Source organism: Amphiprion ocellaris, chromosome 22 (assembly GCF_022539595.1).
Source record: "Amphiprion ocellaris isolate individual 3 ecotype Okinawa chromosome 22, ASM2253959v1, whole genome shotgun sequence".
NCBI lineage: Eukaryota > Metazoa > Chordata > Actinopteri > Pomacentridae > Amphiprion > Amphiprion ocellaris.
In genome coordinates, this window is record NC_072787.1 from 21,708,667 (window position 1) to 21,734,203 (window position 25,537).

A 25,537-nucleotide genomic window follows, 5' to 3' on the forward strand; every position below is an offset into this window, starting at 1 on the left:
CAACCTGTTAATCTGTCTATAGACATAATACAGTAACAGGCTGGTGTCAAAGTCAAACAGGCTCCATCAGCTGAACCACAGTGGTAGATGGTTGTAGGACGCCACCTGCAGGACAAACACATGATGTACTGGATAATCCGATGATGTCTTCATTAACCCGTTGATGCACAGCATGGGTCAAAAGTGACCCAAATCCAATGGACAATGGGTATCTCCTGACCTACACTGTGTATCAAAGGGTTAATGTTGTGTTATGTAATGTTATGTTAAGCGACAGGCAGGTTGTCTTCCTTTGATTAGTTTGTACATCTTTTCTGGGTTTATTTTCAAAGTTATATTTATTGTTTAGTGCTATTTAATGCAAAAAAATCCTTTATTATATATTGGATACTATATATTATATGTGTGCATGTATGTATCTAAATAAAATTACACCAGTTAGAGTTAAAGGTATATTTAGGGACTATATAAATAAATGTATGTGTTTCTCTTTTTTCTTTTTTTTTTTTTTTTTAACATTTTCTTAACAAAGAAAAAGCAATGAATTCATTATTTCGCTCCACTGCACTGGAATATACTTTCTCAGACAGACACATAATATGAGACTGAATAGACTAAAGTTCAAATTTAAATGAATACATAAATAAATTGTGAAAAATAAAACACAACTGCCATTGTTATTGCTGCAACACTAATGTTGTAATATATTATTATTATTTAGTTATAAATTGACGAGGAACTGCAAAAAAGAAAATAAAAAAGGACAGATTTTTAAATTATTATTATTATTATTTTTTTTTTTTTTTTTTTTTTTTTTAAATTATTTTTTTTAATGATGTCACTTCTTTTACTCATCTTTTACTCATATGTTGCCCAACTCCGGACTTCCCTCCCTCCAGCTACACTCATTAACGTCATATCTCAAAGGGCGGGACTTAACTTAGATTTGACCAATCAGCGTTGTCCAAAACTGACGGTGGAGCAGAAGATTGGCTGAAATTCCAGCCTATCGAGCACCAATACTTATTGACAGTTCCGGATCGACACTTTTTAATCCTCAAACTCTTCTTCAGAGACGTTTGTGGGTTTAATGTTGTGTTAAATCGGATTTTAGACTTTCTTTCCAGACTTTAAGGAGTTTCTACAGTTGACCTGAGCGCTGTAATAAAGAAAAATGTCAAGGTGAGGAAACTAATCGTCCAAAAAATTCTTCAAATGTCTAAACAAATTCTGTGGTTTTACTGTAGTTCTACTCAGGTGACATTTTAAAATCCTAATTTTCTCAGATAATGACTAAAATTAATAACTTAATGGCTAAGAAGAAATGTTGATAAATGTTTTCTTTGCTGCAGGAGGAGTGTAAACTATCCTGTTTGTTGTGTTTTGTGTTGTCACACCCATGTTGCTGGTTGAGACATTCACAGAAGTTTCTCAATTTCCTCCTAAGTTTTTTCCGGAGAGCCTGGTCCTCTGATGAAAAGCTCAATGGCAAAACTGTGCTGATCACAGGTGCCAACACTGGCATCGGAAAAGAAACTGCCAAAGACCTGGCGAAGAGAGGTGAGTCTGGCTGACATTTAAATCCACAGTTTTAAGTCTGTATTGCATCTTACACTGATCCTCTTTTAGTAAAGCAGGTTTTGTGTGTTTGTTTTGTTCTGGCTTTGTCATGGTTACTTGCATTCTGTGTATTAGTGATTTGAATATGAGTATCTCAGCCCTCTATTGTTTTCCTACAGGATATGTTGATTTTTGCACCTGCAGATAAGTCAGATACAAAGAACAAGTCGGTCCATAAAGAATCAAATGTGATTTTGAATATTTGAGACTCACTTTGTTTGTCATCTTTCTACTAGTTCAGTTTTGTTTAAAGTCCCTGAATGTCTGCCCTTATTTCAAAACACTTATTTTCACTGCGTCACATTGAGGAATATTAAAACAGTAGCACTTCGTTCTACTTACCAAATCAACCTAAAACACACAGGAAATTTCCAATGCATCTCTTCAAATTCAACTTTATTCACTTGTTTCTCTCTGCAGAAAACAGCAGCATTTGATTGAAATTGTATTTTCTTTAGACTTTGTGTCATGAAATTAGAGCAGTATGAAAAAAAGTGTGTTTTGAAGTCACGGTTATTGTGGTTATTGTGTGTTATGGAGGATTTAAAATGCCAAAGTTTAAACAACCTAAGAGAAAATGAAGTGAAACACAATACATGCACATGTTGTATGTTTTTGGAGTTTTTTTGTAATCCTCTGTGTGCATCTAATGTGTCACACTAAGAAAAACATTAATGGACTGGATTCTGGACTTTCTGTATATAAAAAAGCACTATATTTTCCTATATTTCTGACAGTGAAAGTAACTTCACAGCTAAATTCATCCATCCTGTTGTCACGTATTAAGGCTTCAGGCAGCTCTTGGGCTTGCAGGGATTTATTCGCAGTACCTAATCCTCGTTCTTTCAACTTTTCATTGTGTACTGTAAGTGTCGACACTTCTAACTGCACCACTGTCCCTAAACTGCACACTGCTGTTCAGTAATTGGGATGTTTTCTTGTGAGAGGTTTTCATTCATTAAGGACATCTCCATACAGACCTCCAGAAATAAAAAAAAAACATCATTGACAGTTGTAGCAATATATAGTATCCATTTAACACAGTCTTTGTCAGCAGTATTCTGTGTATTTCATATCATATATTTAACCTGGGACTATAGTTTTTTGAAAAATCTAATGTTACTTATTGACACTGAACAGAAATTCAAACATAGTATACAAATGCTCTTTTTTCTGAGTTTGAGACAAAGTTCAAAGTCACATTTCTGTTGTTATGGTAGAAAAGCGATCAATTTAGACAGCTGTGCAGTAAAAGTCTTTTTGCTGGTGACAAACTGTCAACCACTGAGTTAATCTACGCCCTAATTAGATGTGACTTTAATAATATTCAGATAATGTGACCAGTACACATATAATCCTTTGACTGTAAAAGTCCACCTCTAAGCTACAGCTTTAATTTGCACTTAGTTTCGGTTGGTTAAGTTGCTCGAGTTTCCTCTCACTTTTTTAAATTTTATCTGCCATCTTGGAGAATTATGTCACAATAATTATAATAAATAATAACAACAATTAATTCATTTGCTAAAGACAAAAAAATAAATGTCCCTTTGAATTGCTTCTTCATTGAATTCTGACACTGTAACTGCATACATACACAGAAGATATGAATTTCCGGTATAGTATTCCATATCACTTATTTGACCGATGTGTTTAAGCATTTTACATCTTCCATACCACACAACAACTGGAACTAAATAAAATACAGGGATTCTGATACTCAGTGTTAGACATTTAGACTGAACTCAAACAACAATGGAGTTTGATATTTGGCTTTAATTATAAAAATTACAACAAAAATAAAATTTCAGCCCCACTTGGTGAAATTTCTGCAGGCTTTAATATGAGACTTTTGGCATTTAGAGTAGCAAAGAGTTTTTTTTAAAAACTGTTCTTCAATACTGAAACACGAACAATCAGAATGCAAATTTAAAATTTTTGCTTAATGTTCATATAATTTCTTATAATATTATTAAAACAGTTGGTCTTCCATGCAGCTGCCTCAGATGCCTTTTGAACAGATTGATGATTTTCTTCGTAGGTCAATTTTGTTATGTTTTCTAATATATTTTGTGAATATTGGTCATGTTTGTTTTTTATTGTTCACATTGAAACTTCATTTTCATGTGTAACAAGCATAAAGCAATGTACTCATTTAGTCACAAGAGGGCGCTCTTAACTCATTCACCCACATATTTGTTGTATATCTGTTGATAGTCTGTGCATCTTTGCATACAAATAATCTACATATTTGCACACATATTGCCCGTAATGTTATAAATCTGTTGTTTATTCCTCTGTTTAGGGGCAAAGATCATCATTGCATGCAGAGACATGGAGAAAGCACAGGAGGCCTTGACAGAAATCATCGAAACCTCAGGCAACGACAACGTCAAGTGCATGAAGCTCGACTTGTCTGACACCAAGTCCATAAGAGAGTTTGCTGAAGCCTTCAACAGAGGTGAAATCATTTCTTCCTGAGAAAACTCTGGATGTAAAGCTACTTTAAAGGCACAAAGTTTAACCTCTGGGTTCTTTTTTTTTTCTACAGATGAGCCAAAACTCAACATCCTTATCAACAACGCCGGAGTGATGGTTTGTCCTTATGGGAAAACTGCAGACGGCTTTGAGACGCAGATTGGTGTTAATCACTTTGGTAAATAATAATACTGATAAGAACTGAAATCAAGGATACCTCCATCACTGATGGATTGTCTTGGAGTCACAGATTTAGTTTTTATTGGACACATTAATTATTATTAGCAGGGCCCCTTCCTAGAGCCTGCCCTCTGTGGGGGTTACTGTGGGAATATGGGGTACTGGGTTTGTTGATAAGAGTTATCCGATCTGCTGCGTTCGCATTCTCAGCACAAAGTCAGACATGTTTCTAGCGGGTGTTGGACTCTGCCAGGGCTGTCCCTTGTCTCAGAGAGGGTTAGAATTAGGCACAGTCAGGGTAAGGAGGGTGTCCAGCTTGGGGACTTCAGGATCACATCTCTACTTTTTGCAGGTGACATGGTACTGTTGGCTTCATCAACCATGTCATGTGTTGAAGTGACGTGAATGTTGCCAAAATCTTTGACTGGCTTTGAGATGGACATCTTTTGCCCCAACATTTTTTATGTTCATTGATAATTCGCAGGCAAAAATCTTTAGAATCTTTTTTTTTTTTTAAATGATGAAACAAACACTTGGGTAATGCGTAAAAATCCTTTTGTTTGGTCTTTGTTTTAGGTTCAAGACATTAGAGATTGGGTTACAGTACTCACACAGTATCCTTTCTCTGTTTTCTGACACTCAGAATTGAATTTAAAAGTCATATTTCCTTCTTCTCCAGGTCATTTCTTGCTGACACACTTGTTGCTTGACCTGATTAAAAGATCGGCACCAGCCAGGATCCTCACCGTGTCCTCCATGGCTCACAGCTGGGGTTCCATCAATCTAGAGGACATCAACAGCGAGAAGAGTTACGACAAGAGCAAAGCTTACTCCCAGAGCAAACTGGCTAACGTCCTCTTCTCCCACTCGTTGGCTAAACGACTGGAGGGTGTGTTATTTACCTTTATTGCTGTTATTATATCCATTTTTGGAGAATCTGGCATCATCCATTTAACTTGATTTGAACAGAACTGTTTACTCTGTAATGTTTTTCCTCAAAGGCTCATTTTTTGTTTTGTTTTTTAGGCACAGGTGTGACAACTTACTCTCTCCATCCTGGCGTTGTTAAGACCGATTTGGGGCGTCATCTGAATGGCCCTCTGCAGTTCATCATGAAGATATCCACGCCTTTCATCAAAACCCCTGTCCAGGGAGCTCAGACGTCAATCTACTGTGCCGTGGAACCGTCACTGGAGAATGAGACCGGTCAATACTACAGGTACACTTCAGTAGAGTGCACAGACATTAAGTTTCAGTACAGGTACCCCTCCTCCTACAGCTTTTCCCTCCCTTCCAACCAGATAAGTACTGATACATGCACATTTTTCATACATGTACACTAACTTTAGAATGTTATCCAATCCAGTAACCTGCACAAGTAGGACCACTAGTTGTGGATTGCTTTTAGCCCAGTGCCATTATGTAGTAAGAGTTCTATAAGAAGCAATGTTGTGTTTTTCTTTGCAAACTTGCAGGACTTTGAGATGACAGTAGCTTACGTGTCCAAGAGAAACACAACAAGCTTGGAGTCCAGTTTAAGGCCAATGCAATCCCAAAATTCTCTTCATCTCCTAAACACTTTGCCAACTTTGAATCTTGTTTTATTGCATTTATTATCAGACTTTTGTATTGAGTTGCTTTGGAGCAGCAACTCAAGTAGCAACTTTACCTGCAGAACTTTCTGGCACTGAGTCACGTTTTCCACTATGAAGATGTGCATCTGCACTTGCAGAAGAGCCAGTAAGGACACACTCTCTCTCAAACACCTGTGACTGGACAGAGTCTCTCGTCATGGACTAGATTTTCTAAAACCTGTAAATAGACGCAACAGTAGGTGCAGAGGTCTAGTTTTCTCTCAGGCCACTTGAATTACAAAATGCTGAGAAATTGTTTATGGTGTTTTAACCCTAGAAATGCAAAAAAAAATACTGTCTTCTCCAGCTTTAATACATTGGTTCCCAATATTTTCAGTCTGAGACTGGTGAAAATGAAAAGCTGTGTTTCACAGCAACTTGTCAGTGTTATTTTTACTCTTGACAAAATTAAGTTAACACAAATCCTGTTAATCATCTTGCTTTTCCTGTGGAAGGCTTGGTGGAATCTGGACCTCATTTTGGAAATCATTGGCTGACTAATACAATAGAACAACAAGACTGTTTGTAATTAACCGTAACATGGGTGCACAAATCTAGAAAAGCAACTACAGTTAATGTCAAGTTGCAAATAGAAGACCGTATATTTAAAGATAAACAGATCATTTACAGTCTATCTAAACTTTAACTCACTTATCTAATGTGTCCTTGCTTGCAGTGACTGTGCTCGTACCAGCTGCTCCTCTGCTGGTAAAGACGATGACGTGGCACAGAAGCTGTGGGAGCTGAGCTGCCATATGCTCAACATAACATGGGAATAAACCAACCTGGAAGGAAAAGAAAATCTTTACAGAGTTTCTCTGCTAACTGATGCACTGATATCAGATTTCACTTCTACTGCCTTCCAGAAAGTTATATATTTTTCCAACTAATTTTTTTATCTATGTATGTTTTACATAATAACAGTAACTAATCAATGTAACTGTATATTTTGTACAAAGTTTCTGCTCTTAATGTATGCGGTTTACTGTAAGCTTAAATAGTTTTCTATTCATTTTGATAAAAGCTATGCAAAGCGTATTTTAATGCAATAAATGGAATAATTCAGGAGTAAACTTGACTGAATTAGACCATGTTCTTGTCAATGTCTTAAATGATTTTTTTGTGCCTGTATTTCCAGATAGCAATGTTGTTAATGTTATCAATGCTGCTTGAATAGAAGAGAAGAGAAGAGAAGAGAAGAGAAGAGAAGAGAAGAGAAGAGAAGAGAAGAGAAGAGAAGAGAAGAGAAGAGAAGAGAAGAGAAGAGAAGAGAAGAGAAGAGAAGAGAAGAGAAGAGAAGAGAAGAGAAGAGAAGAGAAGAGAAATACTTTATTGATCCCGAAGGGGAAATTTTGTTGATAAAGTAGCAAGCAGAAAGAGTAAAATGACCACAACTACAACAGAAAATTATAGAATAGTAATAGATTATAAAAGTAAACTAATAAAATATGTACAAATTTGAAAAATGCACTGTAAAGTGTCACATGTAAACGATAAAAATATACAGCAAATGAAGAACTTCAAGTCGTGTAAACAACTGAAATTTTTGGAAACTTTCATAGCAAACTTTTGTTACTTTGTCTACAGTTTTTCTGGGTTTGTTGTCAGATATATATTGAGGATTAACTGCCATGTATTGCAATAAACATTTATGATAAATTGGATACTATATCTGCTTTATTTGCTCAGCCATTTACAAAACTATTCTGCCAATTTTACCATTTTATCCAATAATAGTAATTTCTGTTACTTTTATCGTACTTTACTACTAGCTGTAGGAGTAGTGGAAAAGACTGTTGCACTAACAGCCTAATTATGCTGTGAAACTTTTTAGGAAATGTGAGTAAATGAGAGTGGCATTTAAGGGCTTGACTTTGAACCTACATCTTATTCTAATCCCTGCTTCAGTTTCTAGATAAAGAGTGCTACTACTACTGTCATTATTATTTGCTTTGTCATCCTTGCTGGCAACATGTGTGGGGGTGTGGTTGGTAAATAAAGACACTTGGTTTATGCACGTTGGTCACATTATTGATTAGCTGCACCTTGTATATCAGTAATTGGTTGCAGCTTTATCCAAGACGGAGTTAATTTGTCTTTAGAGAAGTGTTATTTTTTGGGCAGACACATAACCATCACTGAAATAGACCAGAGTTAAATTTCTAATCTGTATATCAGTAAACAAATGTGAAATATAAAATACAACTGCTATCATTATTGCTGCAACACTAATATGCTAATGTAGTGTTATTGTTAGAGAGATTTAAAAAAATCCAAAAAAGAAAGATTTTTAGATAATAAACGAAAATTGAAAATGATGTAATTTCTTTCACTCATATCTTGCTGAGCTCAGCCCTCTGTGGACTTCTGCTCCTCAGGTGCAGCCCGCATTCACAATCAAGGAAGTTTACCACAAAGGGCGGGCCTTAACCTACATTTGACCAATCCGCGTTGTCCAAAACTGACGGTGTCGCAGCCGATTGGCTCGAATTCCAGCCTATCGCACAACACTACTTATTGACAGTGTCGACGTTTGTGATGTTAAATCTGATGTTTCCAGGGTCTGAAGAGTTACTACAGTCGACCTGAGTGCTGCAATAAAGAAAATGCCAAGGTGAGGAAGCTTTTCATCAAAACAATCTTCAAATGCCTGAACAAATTCTGTAGTTTTTCTGTAGTTCTGCTCAGGTGACATTTGTTGATCCGAATTTTCTCATTTAATGACTAAAATGTTTAAGTAAATGGCTATAACACACAAATGTTTTCGTTGCTGCAGGTGAATGTAAACTATCATATTTGTTGTTGCTGGTTGAGACATTCACAGAGATTTCTCTATTTCCTAGAACTATTTTCCGGAAAGCCTGGTCCTCTGATGAAAAGCTTGATGGCAAAACTGTGCTGATCACTGGTGCCAACACTGGCATCGGGAAAGAAACTGCCAAAGACCTGGCAAAGAGAGGTGAGTCTGGCTTAAATTTTAGGGATTTGGGGCTCCAGTTTGAATTTAGGATCCTACCTCTGGAAATTCACCTCACAACAATCCCTCTTTTGTGAGGTGCATTTCCAGCTGATTCAATCTGTTTGTTTTACCTTTGCTTTACGATTGCCTGTATGCTGTGTTAGTGATTGGAGATATAAGCACCTTCGCCCTCTATTGTTTTCCTGTAGGATATGTTGACTTTTGAATCCACAGATAGGCCAAATACACAAAAAACAAGCAGATTTCTAAAGAATCAAATGTGGTTTTGAGCATGGTGCCAAAACAATACCTGAATGTCTGTACTATATATATATGTAAAGAAAACATGACAAAAGCTCTTTGCTCTGTTTGCCAAATAAGCCAAAAACACACAGCAGTCGTACCTTCTGGAAATTTAAAATGCATCTCATCATATTCAAGTTTATTGACATGTTTTCTCTAAAGTCCCTGCTTCTAACTGCACCCTCTGCCATCAAAACTGCACACAGCTGTTCAGTAATTAAACTGTTTTCATCTGAGAGGTTAGCATTCAGTAATATATGTCTTTATGGCAGGTATCAATTGTGACAGTATAAAATAGACTTTGAACAGAACACTATTCTGTGTATTTTACATCATAAATATTATCGAATGTTTATTTGCATTGAACAGAAATTCAACACAGCATGTGAATGTTCTTCTGTTCTGACTTCGAGTAAAAATTAAAAATAATTTCTGCTTCTCCAGTTCAAAAACATGTGCACCAAGGTTTTGGGTTTTTTTTTTGCTGGTGACAAATTCTCAGCTGCTGAGTTAATCCACACCCTATTCAGGTGTGGCTCTGATAATTAGATAATGTGACCAGTATAGAAACAGTCCTTTGACCGGTGATTGTAAAAGTCCACCTGAAATTGCAGCTTTATTTAAATGGCACGATGCCACAGATGCCAAGTACAAGCTGTAAGCATGTTGGATGTTGGTGTATCAGTTTAGGATGTTGCCAGGCACGTGAATACCATAACTCTGTTATTTATCATCTGTGGAATCATATCAGACAGCTCTGGATGGACCTATCCAGCAACGTGATCTCAAAGATGTCTGCCAGCTTCACCAAACCGTTCAGAAACAGCCAGACAGTATTCCATGTGTAGCAGCGACAACTAAGCATTTTTGCCAGATATTACTCAAAGAACAAAATTACAACATGAAAAATGCAGTGCCTTGTAGACATGCTAGATGATATAAATACATTACTAAAAAAATAAAAATAAGTAGGCTGAAATAAGATTAGGACTGAAAAAGTAACACATAATCCTGGGGAAAACTAAGTGCTGTCTGTGTATCTTTTGATTGTCATGTATGCACAAAAGAAATCTGCATATTTGCACATATATTTGTAAATATATTGTTTATTTCTCTGTTTAGGGGCAAAGATCATCATTGCATGCAGGGACATGGAGAAAGCACAGGAGGCCTTGAAAGAAATTATCGAAACCTCAGGCAACGACAACGTCAAGTGCATGAAGCTCGACTTGTCTGACACCAAGTCCATAAGAGAGTTTGCTGAAGCCTTCAACAGAGGTGAAATCATTTCTTCCTGAGAAAACTCTGCACGTACAGCTATTTTTTGCACATAAAGCTACTTTAAACCCACAAAGTTTAACCTCTCGGTTCTTTTTTTTTTTTTTTTTTTGCAGATGAGCCAAAACTCAACATCCTCATCAACAACGCCGGAGTGATGATTTGTCCTTATGGGAAAACTGCAGACGGCTTTGAGACGCAGATTGGTGTTAATCACTTGGGTAAATAATAAAACCAATAAGAACTGAAATCAAGGATACCTCCATCACTGATGGATTGTCTTGGAGTCACAGATTTAGTTTTTATTGGACACATTAATTATTATTAAGTGGGCAGGAGTGGGCGACTAGACGTGCCACCCCCTGGTGCAGTGGACTAGTTGTGAGGATGTGGAACGTCGCTTTACTAGTGGGGAAGGAACCTGGTGTGGGAAGTGGAGTGGTACCGAATATAGTTGGGCTTACCTCCACACATAGCAAGGGTTCTGGAACCAAACTCCTGGAAAGAGGTTGGACTCTCTCCTGGAATTGCCCAGGGTGAGAGACGCCGGGTTGGTGAAGGGATACTCATAAGCCCCTGGCTGAGGACCTCTTTGTTGGAACTCTCCCCAGAGAATGAGAGGGTCACCTGTCTGTGACTGCATGTTGCGGAGGGAAAATCTCTGACTGTTGTTTGTGATTATATGGCCCAAACAGCAGTTCAGAGTACTCGGCCTTCTTGAAGTCTCTGGGTGGCGTCCTTGAAAGGTGCTGCCTGAAGACTCCATAGTTCTCCTGGGTGACTTCAACGCTTACATGGGCAATGATGGAGAAACGTGGAGGGGGGTGATTGGGAGGAATAACCTGCCTGATCTGAACTTGAGTGGTGTTTTGTTATTGGACTTCTGTGCTTGTCATAGATTGACCGTAACAAACATCATGTTCAAGCATCAGGTGGCTCAGAAGTCTACCTGATACCAGAGAACCTTAGACCAAAGGTCAGTGATCGACTTTGTAGTCATGTCATTAGACCTGCAGCCATACGTATGTTTTGGACACTCAGGTGAAGATAGGAGCAGAACTGTTAACTGATCACCATCTGGTGGTGAGTTGGATCCAATGGCGGTGAAGGCTGCTGGACAGCCATAGTAAAACAAAACATGTAGTGAAGGTGAGCTGGGAACGTCTGACTGAGGCCCCTGTCCGTGGAGTTTTCAACTCCCATCTGTGGAAGAGTTTCTCCTGCATCCCGGGGGAGACTGGGGACATGGAATCTGAGTGGACCATGTTCAAAGTTTCCATTGCAGACATAGCTGTTAGGAGCTGTGTCCAGAAGGTCACTGGTGCCTGTTGCGGCGGCAACCTAAAATCCCACTAGTGGACACCAGCGGTGGAGGAAGTTGTGAGGCTAAAGAAGAGGCTTTTCAGGCCTGGTTGGCTTTGGGGTCTCCTGAAGCAGCAGACACATACCATGGAGTTCGGAGAGGGAATGGAGAAACATTCAAACCGTTCAATGCCTCAGGAAAGGGAGGCAGGTCTTGGCCCAGGCTTTGGACAGTAAGGAAAGAGAACTGCTGACCTTGCTGGGTTGTGGAAAGGGCACTTTGAGGAACTACTCAAGAGGTTGCCGAGTTAGTCAAGAAACTCCTCAGTGGCAAAGTGTCAGGTGTGGATGACGGACGCCCGAGATGCTAAAGCCTCTGGACATTGTTGGACTGTCTTGGCTGACATGTCTTTTCAATGTCGTGTGGGCATCGCGGATGGTTCCTGTGGAGTTGCAGACCAGGATGGTGGTTCCCCTTTTCAGAAAGAGGGACTGGAGGCTGGGCTCCAGTTATTATCTCTTGAATGCTAATAGAAACATTTAGTGCTATAAATCAGGTACAAATGCAAGTTTACCCACCTTGGACTATAAAAACATCATAAAAGAAACTAAAAGCTATTAGATTAGTGACATAAATGTTGCCAAAACCTTTGACTGCCTTTTAGAGTGACATCTTTTGCCCCAGTAATTCTTATGTTCATTGATAATTTACAGGTGTCACGATTCAAGTACAATGGCCATTTCTATGAAAAGTAAAAATCTCTGATTCACTAAGAGCCATGTTAGTTTAACAATTTCTTTTGAAATGAATACAAAATATCTTTAGAATCAGTTTTTTAAAATTTATGAGAGAAACATTTTGGTGTTGTGGAAAAAGACTTTTGTTTGGTTGTTGTTTTAGATTCTAGACATTAGAAATTGGGTTATAATACTTACAGTATCCTGTTCTCTGTTTTCTGACACTCAGAATTAAATTTAAAAGTCATATTTCCTTCTTCTCCAGGTCATTTTCTGTTGACACACTTGTTGTTTGACCTGATTAAAAGATCAGCACCAGCCAGGATCGTCATCGTGTCCTCTGTGGCTCACGTTTACGGCTCCATCAATCTGGAGGACATCAATAGCGAGAAGAGATATGACAAGGTCAAAGCTTACTCCCAGAGCAAACTGGCCAACATCCTCTTCTCCCGCTCACTGGCTAAGCGACTGGAGGGTGTGTTATTTACCTGTATTACTGTAATTTTGTCCATTTTTGGATCATCCATAGGCATTCATTTACACAGTTTGATTTTAATTGAAAACTGGCCAAAAAGTGTATCACTGTTTACTCTGCAATTTATTTTTGATAAAATATTTTGTTTTGTTTGTTTTGTTTTTAGGCACAGGTGTGACAACTTACTCTCTCCATCCTGGTGCTGTTAAGACCGATTTGCAGCGCCATGCGAAAGGTGCTTGGTCGTTTCTCCTGACACTAACTAGGCCTTTCTTTAAAAACGCTGTCGAGGGAGCTCAGACGTCACTCTACTGCGCCGTGGAACCATCACTGGAGAATGAGACCGGTCAATACTACAGGTACATTTTAGTGTAGTGCACAGACATCATTTCAGTACATTATATATTTACGTTCAACAGCATCTTTGCTTAATGCTATTGTAGGCAAAAATCTGGAAAAGGTGGAAAGCAAAAAACACGAGAATTTGAAAATATTGCCTTCCTCCTGCAGCTTTTCCCTCCCTTCCAACCAGATAAATACTGATACATGCACATGTCTCGTGCTTGCACTTAACACTAACTTTAGAATGTTATCTTGTTCAGTAACCTGTACAAGTAGGACCACTAGTTATGCATTTCTGTGATCCCAGTGCCATTATGTAGCAAGAGTTCTATAAGAAACAATGCCCTGTTTTTCTTAGCAAACAGTAGCTTAATCTGTCCAAGAGAAAAACCACAAGCTTGGAGTCCAATTCAAGGCCGATGCAATCCCAAAGTTTTCTTCATCTCCAAAACACTTTGCCAACTTTGAATCATGTTTTATAGCATTTATTGTCAGACTCTCTTTCCGAGTATTTTCTCTTTCATCAGTCCATCGTCTTTTGTATTGGGTTGCTTTGGAGCAACTCAAGTAGCAACTTTACCTGCAGAAATCTCTGCCCCTGAATCAGGTTTTTCACTATTAAGATGTCCATCTGCACTTGTAGAACAGTGGTACAACAGTTAATCATTCAATTTCCAAAGGTCTTGTGGAATCTGGACCTCATTTTGGAAACCATTGATCTACTATTACAGTGTCATAACAAAATTGGTTGTAATTAACCATTACACGGCTGTACAAATTTAGATAAAGCATCTACTGCTAATGTTACCTGCAAATGACAGACTGTATATTTTAAGATAAACTGATCACTGATGGAATACAGTCTATCTAAACTTTAGCTGGCTTATCTAATGTGTCCTTGCTTGCAGTGACTGTACTCGTACCAGCTGTTCCTCTGCTGGTAAAGACGATGACATGGCACAGAAGCTGTGGGAGCTGAGCTGCCATATGCTCAACATAACATGGGAATGAACCAACCTGGAAGGAAAATAAAATCTTTACAGAGTTTCTCTGCTAACTGATGCACTGATATCTGATTTCACTATGACTGCCAACCAGGAAAGAAGGTGCAAAAGACCTAACAAATTTGCATTGAGTCATATATTTTTCCCAACCACTGTTTTATGTGTGTGTTTTCCATAATAACCGTAATTTATCAATGTGTCTATTTGTGATTGTGATGTAAACAATTTACTGTAAGCTTAAACAATTTTTTATTCATTTTGATGAAAGCTGTGGAAAGCTCATTTTAATGCAATAAGTGCAGTAATTCAGGAATAAACTTGACTGAATCAGACCACATTCTTGTCTGTGTCTTAAATGATTTTGTTGTGCCTTTATTTCCTGATAGCAATGTTGTTAAGGTTGTCATAGAAGAGAAATATAAATACTTTATTGATCTGTAAGGGAAAAATCTGTTGTTAAAGTGGCAAGCAGAAAGAGTTAAGTGACCACAACTACAACAGAAAAATATAAAATACAAATTACAATTGAAAAACAATTAGAGAAATATACTAAGATACAATATGGACATTACAGTGTAAAATATAGTATGAATAAAAATGTAGTAAATTGAAAAAAATGCACTCTGAATAAAAATATACAACGAATGAGGAAATTAACGTTGGATCAATAGCAGTGAAACTTATTGTCAACTTTTGTTGTAAACTTTTCCTAGTTTGAGTTTGCATTTTTTCTATTTCTATTTAGGATTAATTATTATTGCAATAAAGTTTATTATAAATCGAACCCTATATCTACTATATTTGCTCAGCCACTTTTTAAAAGATGCTTTGATGCCATTTTTTCATTCATGTCCAATCATTTCAGTTACTTTTATTATACTTTACTATAGGAGTAGTAGAAAAGACTGTTGCACTAGTAGCCTAATAATGCTGTGAAACTTTTTAGGAAATGCGAGTAAATGAGCGTGTCATTTAAGGTCGTGACTTTGAACCTACATCTCATTCTGATCCTTGCATCAGTTTGTAGGTAAAGAGTAATGCTGCTACTATCTACCGCTTTGCTTTGTCATCCATGCTGGCACCATGTGTGGGGGTGTGGCTGGTCAATAAAAACATCTGGCTTATGCAAGTTGGAGCCAACACTGGCCACATTATGGATTAGCTGCACCTTGGACATCAGTAATTAGCTGCTGCTTTATCCCAGAGTTAGACACAGATGATTAGATTAGTTAACAGTAATTAGATTTTAAAATAAGTAAGAAAAAGTAAAAATTACGTCACTTCTTTTACTCATATCTTGCCGAACATGCGTCTTCCCGCCCCTCCGGCGCAGCCCACATTCACTATCGAGCACACTAAGCAGAAAGGGCGGGCCTTAAGTTATATTTAACCAATCAGCGTCGTCCAAAACTGACCGAGTCGCACTTCCAGCCTATCAGGCGACACTACTTATTGACAGTTCAGACGTCTGGGGGTTTAATGTGGCGTAAAGTTTGACGTTACACTTTTTCCTGGTTGTGAAGAGTTTCTGCAGTCGACGTGAGCGCTGTAATAAAGAAAAATGACAAGGTGAAGAAGCTATTCCTCACAAAATTCATCATTGATCGAAGCAAATTCTGTAGTTTGATTCTGATTAACATTTTAAAATCCTAATTTTCTCCGATCATGATCAAAATTAACAAGTTAATGGCTAAAAAAACAATGCTGATAAATGTTTTCTTTGCTGCAGGAGGAGTGTAAACTGTCATATTTGTTGTTGTGTTGCTGGTTGAGACATTCACAGAAGTTTTTCCAATTTCCTCCAAAGTTTTTTCACAAGAGCCTGGTCCTCTGCTGAAAAGCTCGATGGCAAAACTGTGCTGATCACTGGTGCCAACACTGGCATCGGGAAAGAAACTGCCAAAGACCTGGCAGGGAGAGGTGGGTCTGGCTGACACTTAAATCCACAGTCTGAAGTTTGGGTTCTAAGTTCTGAAACCGCACCTCACACCGATCCTCTTTTATGTAGCAGGTTCTGTCTGTTTGTTTTGTTTCTGCTTCGTCATGATTACTGGCATTCTGTGTGTTAATGATTGGAGTTAAAAGCAGCTCAGCCCTCGGTTGTTTTCCTGTAGGATGTGTTGATTTTTGATCTGCAGATAAGTGGAATACAAAGAACCTAAAGAAGCAAATGGGATTTTCAACATGGTGCCAAAAACAATACCTGGATGTCTGTACTAATTCCAAAACAACGCCTTTTTCACTGCCTCACATGGAGGAGTATAAAAAGTACTACAAAAACTATTGGTTCTATTTGCCAAATAAGCCCAAAACACACAGCAGTCATACCTGCTGGAGATTTCAAATGCAACTGTTCAAATTCAAGTTTATTGACGTGTTTTCTTTAAAATCAGTGCCACAAAGCTTTTCAGAAAACATCAAAATGTGACTGAAATTGCGTTTTCTTGAGACGTTGTGACTTGAAATTTGTGCACAGTAGATTTAAAATGCCAAAGTGAAACAAGATTCATGCAGTTTTATGTATTTTAACTCTCTGTGTGCATCTATGGTGTTGGATTTTAAAGAAAAAAACTAATATTAATGGAATAGAGAACGTCTGGATTTATTTTTATGTTTTTTTTATTTTGCAAATACACATACACAATACTTAAAATACCTTTGATGATATTTTGCACAACAAAAATGTCTGTATCAGTAGCAGCAACTTTATGGCAAAATTCATCCATTCACATTCAGGCCTCAGGCAATTTTTAGTATCTGTCTTTCAGGGATTATTAGCATTAGCTAGTGCACGTCCTTTTATCTCTTTGTTGTTTGCCGTAAGCTAACATAAGTGAACTTTAGTGAACTAATCAGCTGCCAATACTTCTAGCTGCATCCTCTGCCCTTAAACTTGCACACAGCTGTTCAGTAATTGAGCCGTTTTCATGTGAGAGGTTATTATTCACTAATAGATCTCTTTATGGCAGGCATCAATTATAGCAGTATGAACTAGACTTTGAACAGAGCAATATTATGTGTATTTTATGTCATAAAAAGGATCTAATGTTTATTTGCACTGGACAGAAATTCAGGCACAGCATTCAAATGTTCTTCTGTACTGATGTCAAGTAAAAGTATGGTTCAAACATATTAAATTTGGCCAATTGTGCAAAAAAAATGCTGGCTGTCAAATTGTCAACCATTGAGTTCATCCACACCCCGGATTAAATCAAGGGTGGTTTCGATTATCTGATAGTGTGGCCTTTACACACACGGTCCTTTGACCAGCGACTGTAAAAGTCCACGTCGAATAACACTTTTATTTAAAAGGCATGATGCCAAGTAGACCGTAAGAACAAGCAGCTGGCATGTCGGATGTTGGCGTATCAGTTTGGATTGTAGCCAGGCAGGTGAATGTTCACAACTGAGTTATTTATCTTCTAAGGAATCATATCAGACAGCTCTGGGTGGACCTGTCCAACAATGTGATCATGTCCCCAGAGATGTCCGCCAACTTTAACGAACATTTCAGGAAGTAAGTGCAAGATGATATTCCTCATGCAGTGGCGACAACCAAGGATCTTTCTGCATGGAGTTTGCATGTTCTTCCTGTGCATGTGTGGGTTTTCTCCAGGTTCTCCAGCTTCTTCCCACAGTCTAAAAACATGCTGAGGTTAATTGAAGATTCTAAATTGTCTGTAGGTGTGAATGCGAGTGTGATTGTTTATCCATATTTGTAGCCCTGTGGTAGACTGCTGACCTGTCCAGGGTATCCCATGCCTTCACCCTAAGTCAGCTGGGATAAGCTCCAGCCCCCCATGACCCTAACAAGGATTAAGCGGTGTATAGATATTAGATGGATGGAAATCTGCAGGGCTGTGCAGTGGCTCCATGGTTAGCACCGTCGCCTTGCAGCTAGAAGATCCCTGGTGTATAGATAATGGATGGATGAAATATGCAGAGTCTAATAGAAAATCAAGAAGATATAAGGAGGTAGTAAAGTAATATCACACATTTCTTTGTTTAGTTATTTATTTCTCAATGTTGAAAAGAATTTAAGAAACTATTACACACTGCATCTATATTTTTGTTCACTGCAATATTTCTGTTTTTTAGTGGCTTTAATAAAAAATAATTTTCCATAAAGCCAATGAAAGCTCATTTAAAGAAGCGAATCCACAAGTCAGGCAAGTGTCTAACTACCTCAGACATATAATAACAGCAGGACAGATGAGAAAGAGCTTCATGAAGCTGTAAAAATTACTTTAGGCAAGATTTTTGGTGAATTTTTATGGATATGGACCAAACCAAGTTATGATGAAACTAGTACCCATGTTGTTATACTGTTAAATCTTTCTGTTTTTTGTGCTTATAAACCATAAAGGTTTATGTTTTATATTAGCAGCTGTTTTGTTTTAGAATATGAAAGGTAATCCCCAGAAACATGCCAAATTTTCAGCAAGATTTTTGAAAGGAATGCTACTTGAGAGATTGTGTTGCAGAGGTTAGTAGAGTAGAGGTTAGCTCTGAATTGACATCATAAGGTTGGCTCTGCTTACAAGGCATTTCAGTTCAAAGTAATAAAAGCTGCCTTGCATGAATGTACATTGAAGTAGTTTGTAAATAACATTGGCTTGTTAAAGTTGCAAGTTGTTTTCTCTTTTTTGTTGTTCGGGATCTTGGAGAAGTCACATCACATTGAAAAAACAATTAATTCCGTTGCCAAAGATAAAAAGTATAATAATTGTCTATTTGAATTAGTTTTTTATTTAATCATGACACTGTAAAATCATACATACACAGAAAGTATATGCAACAGTTCAAAGTATTGTATTCCACATAACTTATTTGACTGATTTGTTCAAATTTACCCATTTTAAAATCATCATTACCATGCAAAAACTGTAACTGAATACAACACAGTCATTCTGATACTCAGTTACACATTTAGATCATAAACAAACAACATTGGAGTTTGAGACTCAGCGTTACTTACAAAAAAATACATTTTCAGTCACTTTTTGTGTTTTCAAGTTCAATTTCTTGATGCCTTCATATGTGAGTTGTGGCATTTTGAGTTAAATTCAATGTAGAATCTTTCAAACTATTCTTCAATGCTGCAGTACCACAAACAGTCTGACTGTAGTTACAGAAACTAACTCTGGAGCTGCTTGACATAAATATTAATTGAAACATTTTATTGTGCATGCAGCTGCTTCAAACGCTTTGTAAACTGGGTGCTGTTTGCCCTTATGCATCAATTTTAGTATTTTTTCGAATGTATTTAGTCAATGTTGGGCATGTTTCCTACCATCCACACTATCATGTCGTCCTTGTCTACATTAAATACACAGTAATGTATGCATTTAGTCACAAGAGGGTGCTCTTGACACACAAATAATTTGTATAACCCTTGCTAGTCATGCATGTACACAAATGACCTGTACATTTACACACAGATTGCCCACGCTGTTACACATCTGTTGTTTATTTCTCTGTTTAGGGGCAAAGGTCATCATTGCATGCAGAGACATGGAGAAAGCAAAGGAAGCCGTGAAAGAAATCATTGAGACCTCAGGCAACGACAACGTCAAGTGCATGAAACTCGACTTAGCTGACACCAAGTCCATAAGAGAGTTTGCTGAAGCCTTCAAAAAAGGTGAGATCATTTCTTCCGGAGAAAATTTTATAAGTACTTTAAAGCAACAAAGTTTAACCTATCAGTGTTTTTTTTTTCTACAGATGAACCAAAACTCAACATCCTCATCAACAACGCCGGAGTGATGGTTTGTCCTTATGGGAAAACTGCAGACGGCTTTGAGATGCAGTTTGGCGTCAATCACTTGGGTAAACAATAATACCAATACGGACTGAAATCAAGGATACCTCCATCACTGATTGTCTTTGAGTCACAGATTTAGTTTTATTGGGCACATTAAGTGTTATTAGCGGGGCCCCCGCCTAGAGCCAGGCCTGGGAGGGGAGCTTGCCAGGAAGCGTCAGGTGGCCGAGCCTTAACGTGTAACACGGGGCCGATGCCCAGTGGGTCCACCAAACGCTGCTTCTACACTAGTCATGGTCCCAGCAGGGAGGTATCATGGCAATTTAGCAGCTAATATAAGTAATGCAATGTCCACTAAATGGAGGACTGACATTTTTTTCGTCCCCTGACTCTCAGTTTAACTACTGGATCTCTCATTGCAGCTGTGTTGCAAATCTTTATGTTGCAGTTTGAGTGCATTTACTGCAAAATTATACATATTGCGGATTTATTAAACAGCCATAAGGTCACTCATAAGTGTACTTGGAGAAAGTTAGATAAAAAGTTAATGATTGACCTTGTCTTGTATAACTTGTAAAGCCTGTTATTTGTTTCATAACTTCCTTGTATATAAATTTAGTTGCTAAACATTGTGCACATTGGCTTCATTTTCAATATTACTCACACTGCCAGTCACTCACTTTTGCAAGTTACAGTAGCATTTTAGTTAAAGTTTTGTATGTGAATAAATTTACTGGAAGGGAATTGAGAAATGTGTTTGCCCCACTTTGTACTTAATTGCTGTATTGTTTTCTAACTTCAATTCAATTCAATTTTATTTATATAGAATATATATATATAGTTTGTTTGTGATTTATGATTGATTAAGAAACAAATTTTACTAAATATGCATAGATATAAAGTGCACATATAACATTTTTGACTGTGAGTTCGTTTTCATTTTGTTTGGTTTTTGTTTTAGGTTCAAAACATTAGAAAATGGGTTATAGTACTGACACAGTATCCATTCTCTGTTTTCTGAAACTCAGAATTGAATTTAAAAGTCATATTTCCTTCTTCTCCAGGTCATTTCCTGTTGACATACTTGTTGCTTGACCTGATTAAAAGATCGGCACCAGCCAGGATCCTCACCGTGTCCTCCATGGTTCACAGTTGGGGCTCCATCAATCTGGAGGACCTCAACAGCGAGAAGAGTTACGACAAGATGAAAGCTTACTCCCAGAGCAAACTGGCCAACGTCCTCTTCTCCCACTCATTGGCTAAACGACTGGAGGGTGTGTTATTTACCTTTATTGCTTTTATTCTATTCGTTTCTTGAAGCATCTGGAGGCATTCATTTAATTTGATTTTAACAGAAAATTGGCTAACAAGGTGCAGCACTGTATATTCAACTGAAAGGCTCAATTTTTTTTATCTTTGTTTTTTTAGGCACAGGTGTGACATGCTACGCTCTCCATCCTGGCGCTGTTAAGACCGATTTGCAGCGTCATGTGAGCGGCCCTATGTATTTAATCATGATGTTCATCAGGCCTTTCTTTAAGACCGCTGTCCAGGGAGCTCAGACGACAATCTATTGCGCCGTGGAACCGTCGCTGGAGAATGAGACCGGTCAATACTACGGGTACGCTTTACTGTAGCACACAGACATTAAATTTCAGTACATTATACATTTACTGATATCCTGCATTATGGGACATTGTCAGACTTAAATGCACTTCAATACAATATCATGTTTAACTATATGAAGTTTAAAGTTTAATAGCACTAATGTGCAGCTTTCCGTTAGAAATAATCAGCTGCATTGATGAGTAGAGTTGCTTTTTTTTTTTTTACTAGCATTCCTGTCTTGCATCATTTCTAGTAGCAGCACTTTTTATTTCATCTTTCTCCATTATAGCAACTTTTTTCCTGAAGCAGCTGCACAAGACTGATTCATTTTGTGCAGAAGAAGAGTCGCATGACGTGTTAGATGCCCACTTTTATGTGAACACGCAGAGAGTTGGAAGCAGAAAGCCTGAGTTCACAAAGAAAGTTGAAAACCACCTTCATGATGCCCATTATCTCTGACTGGGGTTTGAGTTTTTGTCGAGGCGACTTACACTCAGAAAGCCCGGATATGGCAAACCCCTTCCCTTCCTTCTAACCAGATAAACACGAATATATGCACACGCTTCGTCCACTGACTGCACTTTCACTTTAGAATGTTACCCAATTAAGTAACCTGTAAGAAGGACCACTATTTATGAGTTTCTGTGATCCTGATGCCATTACATAGGAGCACTTCTGGAGGAAATGAGATCCTATTTTTCTTTGCAAATGTGTGAGACTTTGAGATGACTGCAGCTTAATCTGTCCAAGAGAAAAACAAGCAAGCTTGGAGTCCAGCTGAAGGCCGATGCAATCACAAAGTTCTCTCCATCTCCAAAAAGCTTTGGCGACATTGACACGTGTTTTATGGCATTTATTGTCTTTCAGACTCTGTCATTGCATCAGATTTTCTCATCTGCATTTGTAGGACAGCCAATAAGAATGGAACACTCTGAAAAGACTTGTGATTAGACAGTGTCTCCCATTATGGGCTGGATTTTTATTAATCTAACTGGAGCCAAAAAGAGGTGCAGAGCTCTAGTTCACTCACAGGTCACTTGAATTATAATATCCTGAAAAGTTTTTTTTTTTTCATGTAATTTTAGCCCAGAAATGCCTAAAAATACTGCCTACCTCAACTTTAATAGGTTGGTTCCCAACAGTTATAATTTGAGACTGCTGAAAATGCAACACTGTATATTTAAAGACAAACAGACCTGAACTTTAAGTTACTTATCTAATGTGTCCTTGCTTGCAGTGACTGTGCTCGTACCAGCTGCTGCGACGCTGGTAAAGACGACGACCTGGCACAGAAGCTGTGGGAGCTGAGCTGCCGTATGCTCAACATAACATGGGAATAAACCAACCTGGAAGGAAAAGAAAATCTTTCGAGTTTCTCTGCTAACTGATGCACTGATATCTCCTTTCATTAACCAACCAGAAAATAAGGTGCAAAAGATCTAATAAACTTGCATTCAGTCATACATTTTTCCAACAATTGTTGTATATGTGTGTTTTACATAATAACTGTAATTAATCAATCTGTCTATTTTGCATAGAGTTTCTAATCGTAATGTATCCAATTTACTATAAACTTAAATATTTTTCTATTCATTTTGATAAAAGTTGTGCAAAGCTTATTTCAGTGGAATTAGTTATAATTCAGGAATAAACTTTAGTGAATCAGACCACATTCTTGTCTGTGTCTTCAAGGATTCATCTGTATTTCCTGACAGTTATGTTGTTATGGTTGTCATACTTTTATAGAATAGAATAGAATAGAATAGAATAGAATAGAATAGAATAGAATAGAATAGAATAGAATAGAATAGAATAGAATAGAATAGAATAGAATAGAATAGAATAGAAATACTTGTTTGATCCCAAAGGGGAACTTCTGTTGTTACAGTAGCAAGCAGAAAGAGTAAAGTGACCACCACAACAGAAAAATCTAAAATATCATAGAAATGAACATATAATATAGAAATATACTAAGATACAAAATGGACAATAAAGTATAAAATGCAGTATGAATAAACAAATGTACTAAATTGAAAAATGCATTATAAAGTGTCAAATGATACCAATAAAAAAAAAATCTTTGTACTGAATATAAAAGGCTTCATTGCTTCTTCTTCTTTATTAAAATAAGTAATTATTATTATTATTATTATTATTATTATTATTATTATTATTATTATTAATAATAATAATAATAATAATAATAATAATAATAATAATAATAATAATAATAATAATTATTATTATTATTATTATTATTATTATTATTATTATTATTATTTTTATTTTTATTTTTATTATTATTATTATTATTTTTTTTTTTTTTTTTTTTTTTTTTTTTTTTTTTTTTTTTTACAGGAACAATTTACCCAGCCAATTTTTGGAAATTTTTCTGCTGTCTTTATTTTCCGATAATAATTATTCAATAATCTAAAAATAATTTCTGTTTCTTTTATCATACTTAACTACTAGCTATGGGCGTACTAAAAAAAATACAGGTGCAGTAGTTGCCTAATAATGCTGTAAAACTGTACTGTAATTTTTTGGGGGTAAATTTATCATATGTGAGTAAATGTGAGTTAAATTTAAGGCCTAGACTTTTGTTTGTAACTTTTAACATTATTGATTAGCTGCACCTTGGACATCAGTAATAGGCTGCAGATTTATCCCAGAGTTATAAACAGCTTGTTGTCTGTGAGGAAATTAAATCTCTCATTTGGACAGACAAATAATCATCACTGAAAAGGACTCGAGACATTTCTGCTGTTGTGTACATACTTCTGTGTTTATTGGATTGCCAACTACCCTTTATACTACTAATGTAAGAGACTGAAAAACACAATTAATTGCATTTTCATGTGCCTTGATAATAAAGGCATCTCCTGCTGCTGTTATTGCTTGTAAAAGAAGAATTGCCAAAAAAAAAAAAAAAAACGAAACTAAACTTTAAAAAGTGCAGATTTTTAAATAAGCAATAAAAACTGAAAATGAAGTCACGTCTTTGCTCATGGTCCCTGTATATTTTGGTCATTGGATTTTCCGTTCTGAAACGGGTATTGAAAAACAAAAACAAGTGGTTATTTGATTTTCGTTTTAAAATACAAAAAATAAAATTGAAATACAAGGCGTATTTCCTTTTCATGATCAAAAGGGATATACGAAATTTAAAAAATGCTTTGGTTTTCATTTTATATTTAGAATAACAAAAAAATAAAATCAGTAAGAGACAGAAACGAAAAAAGGTCCGTTTTTTCATTTTCTGAGACCGGAAGTGGTCATCAGCAGGTGGAGCCAATCGACAACAAGATTCTCAGAGGGCGGAGCCAGAAAGCAGTGATTGGTCAGACCATAGTGGTCGGCACCTCTGGTAGCATCTCTGGCTGCTGTTGACCTTGTTTTTGGAGTAAAACACGGTAAGAAGATAAATACTTCTAACCTGTAGCGTTGTTTTGTTGTACGTTAAGTCAGCGACTTGTGAAGAGTTGTGTTTTGTCGTGTTTGAGCAGTTGGTCCGGACGCGTTAGCTAGCTAAGCGGCTAAGTTAGCTAGCGGGCTAAGTTAGCTAGCGGGCTAATTAGCACAGGTGGCTAACTTACCGCTGAACACCTGTGTTAGTTGCTGCCGCAGCTGTTCGTCGTTAGGATGAACTTCTCAACCTGTATTTCTCTGCTGTGTATTTTAGCTTTTAAAAAAGTTATTTTACTATAAGGTTAACTGAAACCCGTTCAGCTGCACTGAAGTTTATGACTCAGCTGGTTTGAATTAAACCACGCTTAACATTGCGCAACATTACCTCTCTGAATCTCCATAATTTCATTAAATTCCTTCTCTCTTCCACTGCTCAAGTTCAATCCA

At 37.2% G+C, this 25,537-nt stretch overlaps 3 protein-coding genes across 3 annotated transcripts; all 3 read left to right on the top strand.

The window, feature by feature from the left end:
• The first annotated feature begins 586 nt into the window (after positions 1–586).
• LOC111569321 (retinol dehydrogenase 12-like) lies at positions 587–7,573 on the top strand. The gene is made up of 7 exons (XM_035948615.2): positions 587–1,182; positions 1,448–1,560; positions 3,923–4,078; positions 4,169–4,273; positions 4,955–5,164; positions 5,302–5,494; positions 6,586–7,573. Exons 1-7 carry the CDS (start codon positions 1,175–1,177, stop codon positions 6,686–6,688), a joined length of 888 nt encoding a protein of 295 aa, XP_035804508.2. The 5' UTR covers positions 587–1,174; the 3' UTR covers positions 6,689–7,573.
• Positions 7,574–8,364: 791 nt separating this feature from the next.
• On the top strand, positions 8,365–14,642 carry LOC111569306 (retinol dehydrogenase 12-like). Its single transcript, XM_023271345.3, has 7 exons — positions 8,365–8,523; positions 8,753–8,868; positions 10,294–10,449; positions 10,566–10,670; positions 12,755–12,964; positions 13,131–13,323; positions 14,215–14,642. The coding sequence occupies exons 1-7, from the start codon at positions 8,516–8,518 to the stop codon at positions 14,315–14,317; spliced, it is 891 nt and encodes a 296-aa protein (XP_023127113.1). The 5' UTR covers positions 8,365–8,515; the 3' UTR covers positions 14,318–14,642.
• A 1,080-nt stretch (positions 14,643–15,722) lies between these two features.
• Positions 15,723–23,349, top strand: LOC111569311 (retinol dehydrogenase 12-like). The gene is made up of 7 exons (XM_023271359.3): positions 15,723–15,879; positions 16,118–16,230; positions 19,796–19,951; positions 20,035–20,139; positions 21,139–21,348; positions 21,503–21,695; positions 22,920–23,349. Exons 1-7 carry the CDS (start codon positions 15,872–15,874, stop codon positions 23,020–23,022), a joined length of 888 nt encoding a protein of 295 aa, XP_023127127.2. The 5' UTR covers positions 15,723–15,871; the 3' UTR covers positions 23,023–23,349.
• The last annotated feature ends 2,188 nt before the right edge of the window (positions 23,350–25,537 follow it).